Here is a 14,074-nt window from a genome sequence, read left to right as displayed (position 1 = left end):
CAAAATTTACAGAATTAAAAAAGACACAAAACATTTATTAATACATTTAAAATTAGAACCAAATTTAAAGATACACGTTGTTATTATTTCATCTTTTGTAATTTCACCTTAATAATTACACACTATTTATTTCTTTTATTTAAAAAAATCAAAAAACTAAACGTTTTTTTTCCCCCAATGGCACCCCCGTGACTCCATACTGGCAGTTTACCGTCGTATCTTAAACGCCTCAATATGACATGAAAAACGTAAATTTTTACTGTATTCTTCAAAAGGAATAATCAAGACATTTTACAAGCAGCTTAAACCGGGTAAGAAGGCAAAGGCTACGGGCTGTGCGGTGAACTTTTTCTCAATTTTAGAGCTGGTTTTGTGGGGAATACTGGGACTTATTGGTGCCACTCTGAGCTAACGCTAGTTAGCCTCTGGAGTAGCTAGCGAGTGTTTTGCTGTTGCTTCCTAGTGATTCTACCAAACACGGAACGACGGTCCGTCTGTAAAATACTCCTCAAAATCATTTTTTTCAAAGGCTTATAATAAAAAAACTTCAATGTTATTAATTTTTTACATTTCCGGACACTTTTGTTGCCATGTGATACGGACTGTGTATGTGTAACTTCGTTGACAGTCCGCACAGCTGCAGGAGCCACCGATGTCCTAAAAACTGGTTTGTTAAAAGTTATTGGTAAAGTTGCAGATTAAATCAGCAACAATTCAACATAGACCCAAACTACATTGCCCGTCAGGTTGTTGTGACATTGCTTTTGTTATCAGGAAGTTGCTCCAAACGCAGCTTCATAGTCCAGCGTCATCACAACAACCCAGCAGAGCAGAAAAAAAAAAAAATCATGTTGAATCTTATCTTATGTACAGAAGAAAAACAACAGCAAGGTTTTGCTCTCTAAAAGTTTTCCAGACTAGCCAGTAAAGCTGCTCCGGTACGAGACTGGGAACTGACTCCTCAGCAGTTTCATATTCCAGCTGACTGGTTAAATTTAGAGATCTTCTCCAGCGATGCATCTCAAGTTCAAACTGCCTACTTATGTGTGTGCACAGATGATGTGAAACTGCTCATTTATGTTTTCACTTCAATTTTATACCGCCTCTCAGAAATTCTATGTGTTTGTGTGTGTATGTTGGCAGCTGACAGGATGTCATCTGAGATTAACATGACATTCTACACACACATAAATGTAGATGTCAAGCATTCGTCACGCCCAACTACAGATGCCAAAAGTCTGGTTACCCTCTTATTGCCACATCACCCAAAGGTTAGGACTAGAGCCAGGAGGCCACTAGTTACAAAACCTGATCAATTGATGGAAAAAAAAAAAAAAACACATTTCAGGCCACTCACTGGGTGTTATTGTAATCACACTTAGAAGCATCATGGTGGTGTTTACTTGATTTCAGTCTATATTTTGCATCTTATGCTGTTACTTTGAATTCTGTGGTGTCAACAGGTCTATAAAAAGCCTTAAAATGTTTCTAGCTCAGCATTAATGGGACTTAAAAGTCATTAAACAGTCCTGAGTGGGAAATTGTGAGCTACCAAAAGCATTTGATGTGATGGCATTGATTTCAACATCTATTTTGTCAAAATGAGTCAAGCTTTTCAGACGTTAGAAATCTGTAAACCCCCAAACTGAAGCAAAATTCATATGCTTTTTTTTTTTTTTAAGCAGTCATTTTCCTGCAAAAAAATCACATAATATACTTCTTACCTGCACAGGTTTTATTAGAAAAGGATGATTTTGTCCATTAAATTTCAAATTTAGTTTAAAATGATCTTGAAATACACAGAATTGAAGCGTCTCCTACCTACAGATCCCTGTAGACCCTAATTATGGAATTATGGAGCAGTTGTAGCTTCGACTCACTCTGTAAAGTAAGCTAACATCTCCTGGTTGCACCTTCTTACATTGTGACACATCTCATATCACAATACCTTAATAAGCTGGCCATTTTCATCTCTGGTGTGGAGCCAGTTCCCATAATGAATGGAAATCCAGTGGCGCGTGTCCATTGTGTTGAGAGGAGATGGGCGTAGGCCAGCCCCCTCATTTAATATTCAGCCATGAGTAAAAGGGGGGGATGCTGAGCTCCAGTCCGGCAGTGCTTGTTGATACTGAGTGTGAGTGAGATTGGTGTTGAACAGGCTCACAAATAAACATTTCACTTTACACCAAGGTAAGGAAATCTTCTCGGATTATCTTAATAAGCATGTGTTTTCACTCTGTTTGTTGCTCTTTGTGGATTTTGCCGGGTTGCTGTTGTTTTTTTGTTTTTTTGTGTGTGTGTGTCTTTGTCGGTTTTTTCTGTTTTTTGTGAAAAATGCCGAGCTGACAATAGATCATTACTGAGAGAGAGGGGGAGAGAGAGTTAAATGTTTACTGATTGGTTCCTGTGCGGCGTTTAACATCCCTCCATTGTGCTGAGAGACAAGGAGCTGAGGGTGTGTCAACAGGCTCCTTCATTGTAAACAAAGGATTTTTTTTTCATTTATGCTTAATACTTCCTGAAGGTGTGATGATCCTTGAGCAAAGACGTCTGACTTAAGAGAAACAAGAAAGTTGTAGCTGTGCATTAATTTCTCCTTCTAAATGTGACTGTTCTGGACCTTTGTACTTCTATCAAACCCCAGTGAGCATGTGACATCTAAGCATTTATTGACCCAAGCCTGAGCTGCGTGCCTCAGGGATTATGTTGAAATATCAAGCAGGATGTTTGGAGACCTTTTTTTTTAAAATTTATTTTCTTTTATATGAAACCCATTTCTAAGGCAACTTTCAAGCAATAAATTTGGCGGCTTAATTTTATTCTGCTTTAGCAGGAAGTGGGTTTCACCATGATGGAAGAGCCACAACCTGATGAATTATTTATGAGCTTTTTATCGACGAGCTGAATCCCTACTACTGCAAAAAAAAAGCCAGTTTTCTTTTGTCCAGCTAAATATTGGATAATAGTGTTAGATATAATTGTTCCGGGTTGATACATTCTTAATACAGCCCCACAATAGTCACAGAAATTGGGTTAGAATCCTGTAAAGTACCAGGACAGTGTTCAAATGTCAGCATATATAAAGGGTTAAAGTGGTGACTCAATTCAAAGAGTAACATTAATCATAGATAATCTCTTGGAAGTGGGCTGTCTGCATTGATCTGTCTGATGCAGACCCCTGCTTATGTCCGTCCTCCCGCTGTTTCCACTACATTACTCTTAAATAGCGTGTAACTGTACCAAACTCTTCTTAATGATTCGCTTGTTTCTCGAAGTCCAAATTAAGGCAAAGAGTAGAGCTGAGGTGGGTATAATTGGAGCACACGGTCGAATGCACCAAATTGCCTTAAATCCTTATTACTTCTGAGGATGGAGGGTTGTTTGTCCTCAGTTCCAGTGGATGGCTCACCGCTTCTTTTCTTTTCTTTTTTTTTTTTTTAAGCAAAGAAATGTGACTCATGGCAGACAAATCTAAGTTCATATTTTCTGCATGAGCGGCCCAACGTAACTAAACTGTGTGTTTAGTGAACCAAACGCTCCAGTCAGACCTCGTGATCAGCGCATTATCCTGTTGCTATATCCATCAAACACTTGAATACTTGAGATTTCTCTGAGATCCTCATCCATGCCTTCATCACCTCCCGTCTGGACTCCTGCTATGGTGTCCTGCTGGGTGGTTATTATTATTATTATTAGGGCCTGAGCCTGAAGGTACTTCATTATTATTATTATTATTATTATTATTGTTAGGGCCTGAGCCTGAAGGTGCTTCATTCTTCTTCTTCTTCTTATTATTATTATTAGGGCCTTGACCCTATGATGTTTATTATTGTTATTGTTTTAAACCATGATTTTGGTCTCAGTCCAAGCTCAAAACTGTACACATCCCACTGATGCTAACTTGTCTAGTAAGTCTACAGGCCCACAGCAGAATTCCGCTTTTTTTCTTAATAAGACTTAAGCATGCTTTTAACGCTACACGTCATCTTCTTTGATTGTATGTTTTGATGTTTACAGCTGGGTTAGCCATTTTTTCGTCTCTCTCTACTTCCTCTTCTCCCTTTTATTTTATTTTTTTCATCAGTACGTTCGTGTGAGTTGGATTTGGGACCACAGTTGTTTATTCCTCAAAAGACACCACAGTCTCATCCCTGACTGGTCTTTAAATCATCTCCTAGTTGTGCTGCAGTCCAGATAAACACAATTTCCGTGCTTCTGCTGCTGCAAATGCTAACCATCTTCTCCACTCTCCACAGTGGTGTACAGGTGTTTAGCATTCAACCATGGACACCACCACCTCCCTAAAGATGACCTCTCTGGCTGTCCAGAGTCTGTTTGGCTACGTTGAGGAGGAGAACTTGGCTGCCATCAAAGCTCATTTGGACAAGTTCAGAGACGTGGACAGCAGGAGTGATGTAAGTCGCAACAGCCCTCCTGATGGCCTTTATATCAGGAAGGGTTATGCACTCAGGGAAGGCTCTTAAATATCATTTACATTTAGTTTTATGTGGAGGGGGAGATGGATTGTAAAATTTTGCGAGGCTGTAATGAAAACAAAAATACTACAGACTAATTCAAGCAATTTACCAAGAGGCAATATGAAGTATTGTGTTTGGCTTCTTCAGCTTAATGTTTTTCCTTAAGGTTGGCTGTAAAAAAAACATCCTCTCGGTTACTTTTTTCTCTTCTATATTGAGGAGCTTTAATGATGATGGGTGTCAAAAATCTACCATAGCTCTCCATTGATGCAGAGTTGCTATGTGATAAATTTAAAAACCTCTAAGGGAGGTTTTTACTGGCACTGCTGTCATGGATGGATTAAACATTGCTATAGTGTGTACCCAAAAGAAAAAAAAGGAGTCAAAGAAAGGGAGAGTGATGTGGAAAGCCAGAGATAAGTGACCTCACACCATGTGTATTTAGCTCCATTCTAGTTGCTCTGATTGTCTGACAAATTAACCTAAATACTCATGAGAGCATCCAATGTCTGTTAATCTGCGGCTGAAATAGACACAAAGAGACAGATTACTTCAACTTGAGTAACATTTCACTAAAAATAAAAGCTTTTGTAGCCCTTTTTGAAAGATAATACTTGGGGATGAATGGGTGTTAATGCAACAATGCTCTTTTAACTCTGAGGAAGTGGAAATAATGCATCAAATTAAATGTTGCAACAACGTGTAGATGTGTCATGTGCTAGATTGTTTTAATTAGAAATCAAATTTTACTCTCATCTGCCAATTCTTCTGTCCCAAGTCCTCAGAAATTTCCAGACAGAACTCTCTCTCTCTCTCTCTCTCTCTCTCTCTCTCTCTCTCTCTCTCTCTCTCGCAGAATGGACAGACTCCCCTGATGGTGGCAGCAGAGCAGGGAAATCTGGAGATAGTGCAAGAGCTCATTAGGAGGGGGGCCAACGTTAACTTGGATGACGTTGTAAGCATAGGCGCGTGCGTGCACGCACATGCACACACGCACAAACACACAGACATCCCTCCGCACACAGCTGTATTTGAGTGTGATTAAAGGGAACGAGTGCGTGCAGACACAGGTGAAACCTCATCGTACATTGACAGCATAGCTGAGCAAGAGGCCGTTATATTTCTTCTTGCTGGACACACACTCACACATACACTCACACACACACACATACACTCTGAGTCCATAGCTATAATGAGCTAACATGAGCTGTAATGACAACTTATTACACTCTTTTGACTAAATGACAGGATTTACTTGCTGGCCAACACCCTTTTAGTTAAGAGACACACCCCCAACATACACACACTCACGCATACCTGCTCACACACACCTCTCATTAACATTAACTCACACTCATGTAACGTGCTATTACAAATGCTTCCGTTCTTAGAAGCAGAGAGGAGAATAGGCACTCCTCTCTGTCCCACTCTATTGTCTGCTGCGCCTGTCCCCCCCTGCACCTTGTTCCCATGAGCACCTGGTATGATCAGCTGGTAGGTACTGTGCTTTGACCGTTCCCAAGCCGAACCACGGAGAGCTCAGACCAGTTGAGGTGGAGCACAAAGGGAGTCCCCACAGTCACCGATTGTGTGTGTGCACAGGACTGCTGGACGGCGTTGATCTCGGCAGCTAAGGAGGGCCACATCGAGGTTGTGAGGGAACTGTTGGAGAACAATGCTAACCTGGAACACCGAGACATGGTGAGAACATAGATGGAGACAAAGCATAAGCCATGAAGTATGGCTAATCACTTAAACAAAAAAAAAAATTAGTCATCTTAAGTTCTGCTGAAAACATGTTTCTGTTCAACTAAGGGATTGATTTTAATATTTCATTGAACCAAATACTGTTATGGATTTTTATCAAAATGGACATAGAAATGGCTACACTTGATGACTGAAATGAAAAATTAGAACAAAAATCATTTTGAAGGTGCATATGAGATTTCAGCTTTGGATATAATATTTTTTTAAAGTTTAGGAGAAGGTTTTAAAAGGAAAGTTGCTTTAGATATGAGTTTTGAACCTGTTATCTGTCAGTAATTACAAACCATTGTTGTATTCATTTGCTTAATCAGAGGTGGACAAAAAATTCCTTCAGCTTTATTCATTTATGAATAGTGAAGGTATTTGTTGTATTTTCCTGTCTTTTTTACCGCTCACTGTAGCACAGGTACAGGCTTCATAAAGCTCTCTATTGAGCGAAAAGAAATAGCACTGCTTATCTTCAATACTCAGCATGAAACCTTGCAAAACATTAAACTACAACATCAGATTAACAAACTGCTCTGGCTTCAGTTCCAAGAGGAATCTTATGTTGCCTTCATAAAATATAGAACTTAATTGAGTTTTGATATCTGGATTTTATGGACATTAATGTTGTGTATTCAGTGGGACGACCCCAGTGCTGGTTGATCTGGATGATCCATTAGCCTTGAAATGGCCAGATAATCAAATTACCAAAAAGTGTGATGGCTCCTCTCTAGTAGTAATCCCATTTAGCCAGCTCTAATTTTCTCCACACGGGGAAGTGATATGATTTGCTCTTGGGCTACAGACCTGTCAGAGACACACTGTCGTCTTCAAGCTTAAATTAGCATCTGTTGAGCATTAGAGTATTGAGATACACGCTAATTATATGAGGCTGAATCTTTTTTTGTCTCCCATTTCAAATGACAACGTGTGTTTCGAAGGCGCCAGGGATACTGATGCATCTCGGTATAGGCTGTCACTTGTTAGGTTTTTCTTTCTCTTCAGTCATGCGTGATAGAATAAGATGCACAGAGATGTTCTCGGTCATTTTGACCTGTTCGGGGGTGGGAGGGACGTCAGTTGAGTCATTACAATGTGGGGTATGTCAAAGCAGGTAGTCATCACATTGGGATTATAATAAACCACACTGTGCTGCTGTTCACTCACTGGCTAGTGTGTCACACCAGCTATAAATAGCACATTTTCCTATCAGTGTAATGTTCTAAGATTTTATTTATACTGTTACTACACCTGCTAATAAAGTTTCTGTTATAATTTTTATGTTTTGGATTGATGTTGCCAGCTTTGGTATTGAGCTTTACCTGTTATACTGTATGTAGAGCAGGAATTTTAAAAAATGTATATTTTTTTCTGTAAAATTCTTTCACATCAACTGATGTGTGTGTGTGTGTGTGTGTGTGTGTGTGTGTGTGTGTGTGTGTGTGTGTGCGCTCGTGTGTGTCCCCTTTTTAGGGGGGTTGGACTGCTCTCATGTGGGCAGCCTATAAAGGTCGCACAGATGTGGCACAGCTGCTCTTGGAAAAAGGAGCTAACCCCAACATCACTGGCCAGGTACTAAAACTGGACACACAGTACTTGTCTTTGGTTGCCTGATAATAGTAGCATCATCGTCATCGGTTATTCCTTCATTTACACACTGAACATGATGCTTTATGTTTACAGTGAATTCTGTATTTTTATTTGATAATCATAACAGGTTTAGACCACTCGAAATCTCCTAAAATTATCTCAGAATGGGACAATTTATTTTAAAATAAGTGCTAACAAGTTTTTAATTCTGAATGGACCATGGAAATCTAATGAAAGTAAAGATAATATCAGTAAACAACTTAAAAGTAGCATGAGGGCACTCAGACAGCTCATACCTCCACCAAGCCAACCTCAACCAAACTCATAATAAAAAAGGGCATTTTTTTGCCATGTGAAACAGACCTGCCCAGAAATTGAATGGGTTCTTTCTCAGTTCATGTTATATCCCTCCACCAGTTTTGGGGAAATTCAGCTCGACAGTTTTTGTGTAATGTTGCTTAACAGGCAAACAGACGCCACGGAAAACATCGCTTGTCTTTGCGGCGGTAACAAGCAGATTAACAGTTCTACTCATGTGACATGTCGTAAAGCCTTCGTCTGACTGCACGTCTAACACCAATCATTATCCGTCCTGTCATCTCTCCCAAAAGTACAGCGTCTACCCCATTATTTGGGCAGCGGGCAGAGGCCACGCTGAGATTGTCCACCTCCTGTTGCTGTACGGAGCCAAGGTCAACTGCTCGGACAAGGTAATTATACACAGATGTTCATCATGTTCTTTTTTTAATGACACAGGATGTTATTGATACAAGCTAAGGAAGTTCAGCTCCTTCAGTTTTGCCAGTACTTCCTCCTTTAATTGTCTTTTTTTTTTCAAACACTTAATGTCCCTGGTGGATTTCTCCAATATTTCATGCTCTACTTTGTTGTTTCGCTTTCTTGCAGTATGGCACTACTCCACTGATCTGGGCTGCTAGGAAAGGCCACTATGACAGTGTGGTGCACCTTCTAGCTAATGGAGCTGATGTGGACCAGGAAGGAGCTGTATGTAGATTATAAATGTACTCCGTGTGTGTGTGTCCTTGTGATACTTTTCTTTTTATGATGCGCATTTCTTCACACAAGAGGAAGAGGTGTCTCAGGATTTAGGAAATTGCACTTTTATTGAACATAATAGAAATATAATCTACATGCTTTGTATGCAAGTTCTTGGGTTATCGTGAATATGAGGCCTTTGTTGCCTTAAATGTTACATACTACATATTTATACTACTTATAAAATTCAATCTCATGGTTTGCATACGATGGCATATGTGTGGATTCATTTGTGGATATGTATGTGGATTTTTCTTTCATGACTTTTATGTCTTTTCTTTTCTTTTCTCTTTTTTTTTCCATGTTTTATATCTATTTTTTGCCAGAAAAACAGAGCTGAGTGAAACGAAATTGCATTCCCATATACACTGGATGTGGAAATGACAATAAATTATCTTGAACTTGAAATATAAAAACAAAGTAGTTTCTTAAGTATTACTGGACATTTTTTGGATTGAACTCCAGCTAAAACAGACAGTCACATACAGAATAACATTTGGAAATGTTAGGGGACCTCCAGTGTGCAAATTTGAATTGCTTCGCTGCATATCTTTTCAGAACTCAATGACGGCTTTGATCGTGGCAGTGAAAGGTGGCTTTACAGAAGTCGTCAAGGAGCTGCTGAAGAGAAACCCAAATGTCAACATGACAGACAAGGATGGCAACACAGCCCTGGCAATCGCTGCCAAGGAGGGACATACAGAGATTGTGGAGGACCTGCTGGATGCTGGCACCTACGTCAATATCCCTGACAGGGTAAAGCCCCCCACCAACACAGGAGTACCAGCGTGCTGTATGACACAACTGAATGATTTAACCTCTCTTGTTTCCTCCTGTTTCTTTTTTATTCACTCTTCTAGAGTGGGGAAACAATGCTGATTGGAGCAGTGAGAGGGGGTCACGTGGAGATAGTCCGAGCTCTGCTGAACAAATACGCAGATATTGACGTCAGGGGCCAGGTAGCAGTTCCTGTCTTTGTCACTTATTACTCATTGATTTTTGGGAAAGTTGATTCAAATCATTGGGGTAAAGTGACATAAAAAGGCATAAATTGACAGCACAAGTAATTGTATCTTCTTCAATGTAAAAACTCTGTTAAAAAAGGAACCCTCTATTCTCATCTAAGCTGCCTTGCTCTGTTTGTTACATTTAATGTTATTTTTCAAAGTGAGTCCAAACTAGTATTTGTTCTGCTTTCGCCGCATCAGGATGGAAAGACTGCCCTCTACTGGGCGGTGGAGAAAGGCAACGCTACCATGGTCAGAGACATCTTGCAGTGTAACCCTGACACTGAAAGCTGCACTAAGGTATGACTGCAAACAGCCACCTGAACTCTGCTGTCTTTTCTCAAGTTCTTTAAGAACCACGGCCCCTTCATTTCACCTTATCTCTCACATGCTGGTTTGCAATTATATTAATTTGTTTTTACTTAATAAAAAAAAGAGATAAGAAAAAAGTGGCCCTTATTTATTTACTTATTTATTTTTAACTGTTTCTTTTGAAATATGCACTTGTAAAAACATTTGTATGATGTGTCGTGTTGCGAAACTATTCCAACGTTGTGTATGCTGGGATCTTTAGGAGGGAGAAACTCCACTTATCAAAGCCACAAAAATGAGGAACATCGAGATAGTGGAGCTGCTGCTGGATAAAGGAGCCAAAGTGTCTGCTGTGGACAAGGTAACTCAAAATCACAAACCTACAGTAAATATGCCTCATGATCATGAAAAGTGGTCCGCACTCTTGAATATTTGGCCTCGGTACATGTCATGTTAGTGTCAACAGCCCTCTGTACCTCACTTGAGCGCTGGCTAATATGTTTGTTTCAGTTAATAAACAAAGACTCAAATGTTTTATTCCTGGACATGAAATGAGTTTTCTAAGCTGACATTGTAACAACTTCATATATCAAAGAATTTTCCAAACCATAACAACATTTTAACTCTACTTTAATGCTAATTGTCTTCATTTGATACATTTCTCAGCATGTCACTTTCATTAACATGTTTTCTTTGTCATAAAGAAAGGTGACACGCCTCTCCACATTGCCATCAGAGGGAGGAGCCGAAAGCTGGCTGAGCTGCTGTTGAGGAACCCTAAAGATGGCCGCTTACTATACCGCCCGAACAAGGCTGGAGAGACACCGTACAACATCGATTGCACCCATCAGAAAAGCATCCTCACACAGATATTTGGAGCCAGTAAGATCAATTTCTTAGCCTTCAGGAATCACAAAATACATCTGCCTCTCCTCACTCTTCCCTCTCTCTTTCAGAGCACCTCTCCCCTACAGAGTCAGATGGGGACATGTTGGGCTATGACCTGTATAGCAGTGCTCTGGCAGATATTTTGAGTGAGCCCACCATGCAGCCACCCATCTGTGTTGGTCTGTATGCTCAGTGGGGCAGCGGCAAATCTTTCCTACTTAAGAAACTGGAGGGTGAGTAATCCCGCATAATCAGAAAACTACTTAAAATGGATGAAAAGTACAGAAATAGGGACTCATCAGACATTTTTATTCTGACTTCTCCACTTTCTTTTCAGATGAAATGAAGACATTTGCTGGCCAGCAGATCGAGCCATTGTTCCAATTCTCTTGGCTGGTGGTCTTCCTCACCCTTCTACTGTGTGGCTCTGTGGCTTTGGTCCTGGGCTTCACAGTCGATCACAAGCTGGCCATCGCCTTTTCCCTCAGCCTCCTCACCTTGCTCTACATCTTCTTTGGTATTAAGACAAACTCTCTACTAATTAGACCCCTGTGGGAGGATTGTTTGGGCTGCAACTGAAGAAAGACAACCCTTTTCCATTAGCTGTTCCTGTCTTGCACACTAGGGGGTGCCATTGTATAACAAATACCAAAGATGATGACTGTTGCAGACTTACAAGAAAATAACCTTTTGATGTTCAAGAAGAGAACTTGAACATACAACCACAGCTCATCTAATATTTTCTGAAGATATGAACTGATCAGTGTTTGACCTCAGTTGACCCCCTCTTCTCTTTCTTTCTCCAGTCTTGGTGTATTTTGGAAGCAGACGAGAGAGGGAGAGCTGGAACTGGGCATGGGTCATCAGCACCCGTCTGGCCCGACAACTCGGCTACCTTGAGCTCCTACTCAAACTGATGTTTGTCAACCCCCCAGAACTTCCTGAGCAAACCACCCGTGCACTGCCTGTCAGGTAACAATAATCGCTTTTTAGTAATAATGCCATGTTGTGTTGAATTCTGTTCCACCAAAATTTCACCTTAACTGGGTATTTCAATTATCTCAGCTGCACCTAACCATATCCTGAGTCCCAGCTGTGGTGTTTGATCAGCCAGGAAAAAAAAATCTGATGGTGTAACAGATATTGATACAATATTCTTGCAGATTTAAAATGTTGCATAACAAGAATGTGGCTATACGTGCAGTATATAATACTAGGCTTTATGGCTTTGAAAGTTGAGCTTGGACTGGATTACCAGACTCCAACTGAGAAAAGGATGAGTTTTTAAAGATTACACAAGGCTTCATATTTAGATCTGATGTTCTTGTCTGAGTTTAGTTCTGATATGCAACTCTTGTTAAGTGTGCTGTCATTTGTGAAATTAGGTCAAGCCAGACGCCACTTGGATTTGGTGTTTTTTTTCTAATTTAGGTGTTTTAGGGTGTGGAAGCTTGAAGCTTCAAAAAAGTATAAAGAGAGACCTGCATTTCAACATTTTGTTTAAATATCACTATATGTAATCCAATTATATTAAAGTTACAAGTATCATCTGTTGTTCAAAAGGTGAAATATCTTCAAATAGTCATTGTTGACCTGTTATAAGAAACCTTTCTTTCATAGCTTAACTGAATTAACCGGTTGAACCTTGTTGAAGCCCTAAAGATGTTCATGGGGTTTTACTGAAACTTTTTGAGAATTTTAAAGTAGTTAGGGTCAGCTCGAATCATAACACGTTTGTATTGTCTTCGTATACTAATAAAATAAGGCAGACATGAACTGTTCAATGGAGCGCTGTTAGATATGTACCAGCAAGTTATTTTACTGTGCAGTTTTTGAGAAATGTATCATGTGATGTGATTTTTCCTAAACCCATCTTCCCTTCATTCTTTCTCCTGACGCCTAAACACCCTTCAAGCTCAGAAATATGAGTATATTACGATTATCATTTCCAGGGGGCAAAGACAACAAATGTAAATTGTTCAAAATAGTTCCACACATTCATTATTACAAGTTATAGACTTCTACAGCGCTATAACTTCGCTCTCCTAAATATGTCAGTCTCATCCACCCCTTGTGCATCTGACAAAGAAGCAGTTTCCTCTCTCTCCATGTCACACAGGTTCTTGTTCACAGACTATAATCGTCTGTCCAGCGTTGGAGGGGAGACCTCCATGGCGGAGATGATTGCTACACTCTCAGATGCTTGTGAGAGGGAGTTTGGCTTCATGGCTACCAGACTTTTCAGGGTCTTCAAGAATGATGAGATCCAAGGTGACTGCGATCTTTGACCTCAGTTTTCAGCCCTGTAGCTTTTCAGCGGACATCAGAAGTCTCTATGGTTTGGTCACAAAAAGAAGTTGAATGAATGTAGTTAATTAGAGGGATGGTTTACAACCATCAGTGCAATATTAAGTGAATGATTTTGCTGTTTAAGAATGGTAAGCTTACTGGATTGATTTCTTTTCATCTCCCTTCTGTCTGCTAGGCAAAAAATGGAAGAAAACATGCTGTGTTCCTTCCTTTGTGCTGTTTGGTGTGACACTGGGCTGCCTGATCACTGGCCTGGCCCTACTTGCGATATTCAAGGTAGGCTAAAGCAATAAATTAAGCTTGACTGATAGGTTTTTAGGGCAAGCCCTTGCTGGAGCACAGGATCTCTCTGTGTGGAGTTTGCATGTTATCCCTTTGCCTGAGTGGGTTCTCTCTGGTACTCCAGCTTCCTCCCACAGTCCAAAGACATCAAGAGGGGACGAGGCTGATTGATACTCTAAATTGACTGTAGGTGTGACTGTGAGTGTGAATGGTTGTCTGTCTATATGTGTTGGCCCTGTGATGGACTGATGACCTGTCCAGGGTGAACCCTGCCTCTCACCCAAAGGCAGTTGGGATAGGCTCCAGCCCCCCCCCCCCCCCCCCCCCGCAACCCTTAACAGGATAAGTGGTAGAAAATGGATGGATGGATGGATGGATATATTTTTAGCTGGGTCTTCA

The 14,074-nt window shown here is 40.4% G+C and overlaps 1 protein-coding gene across 6 annotated transcripts in view; it reads left to right on the top strand.

The window, feature by feature from the left end:
* The first annotated feature begins 177 nt into the window (after window positions 1-177).
* kidins220a (kinase D-interacting substrate 220a) overlaps window positions 178-14,074 on the top strand; it is a 50,963-nt gene continuing 37,066 nt past the window's right edge. For 4 of the 6 annotated variants that reach the window (XM_086181908.1, XM_086181907.1, XM_086181906.1 and 1 more), the window contains exons 1-17: window positions 178-311; window positions 4,257-4,415; window positions 5,335-5,433; window positions 6,081-6,179; window positions 7,704-7,802; window positions 8,432-8,530; window positions 8,727-8,825; window positions 9,435-9,632; window positions 9,737-9,835; window positions 10,085-10,183; window positions 10,458-10,556; window positions 10,900-11,077; window positions 11,152-11,316; window positions 11,421-11,600; window positions 11,890-12,055; window positions 13,203-13,354; window positions 13,569-13,669. In XM_086181908.1, the coding sequence (XP_086038034.1) occupies window positions 4,284-4,415; window positions 5,335-5,433; window positions 6,081-6,179; window positions 7,704-7,802; window positions 8,432-8,530; window positions 8,727-8,825; window positions 9,435-9,632; window positions 9,737-9,835; window positions 10,085-10,183; window positions 10,458-10,556; window positions 10,900-11,077; window positions 11,152-11,316; window positions 11,421-11,600; window positions 11,890-12,055; window positions 13,203-13,354; window positions 13,569-13,669 (2,064 nt within the window). In that variant the 5' untranslated portion in view covers window positions 178-311; window positions 4,257-4,283. Of the gene's footprint in view, window positions 312-2,118; window positions 2,191-4,256; window positions 4,416-5,334; window positions 5,434-6,080; window positions 6,180-7,703; window positions 7,803-8,431; window positions 8,531-8,726; window positions 8,826-9,434; window positions 9,633-9,736; window positions 9,836-10,084; window positions 10,184-10,457; window positions 10,557-10,899; window positions 11,078-11,151; window positions 11,317-11,420; window positions 11,601-11,889; window positions 12,056-13,202; window positions 13,355-13,568; window positions 13,670-14,074 lie in introns of those variants that run through there. The other 2 variants (XM_086181905.1, XM_086181909.1) reach the window with 2 other exon arrangements.

The sequence above is a fragment of the Aulostomus chinensis genome, chromosome 17 (genome assembly GCF_037954235.1).
Source record: "Aulostomus chinensis isolate RoL2024-O1b breed Wild chromosome 17, RoL_Achi_v1.0, whole genome shotgun sequence".
Classification (NCBI taxonomy): Eukaryota; Metazoa; Chordata; class Actinopteri; order Syngnathiformes; family Aulostomidae; genus Aulostomus; species Aulostomus chinensis.
Note: the sequence above shows the minus strand (reverse complement) of the source record. Positions and strands in the feature narration are given on the sequence as shown.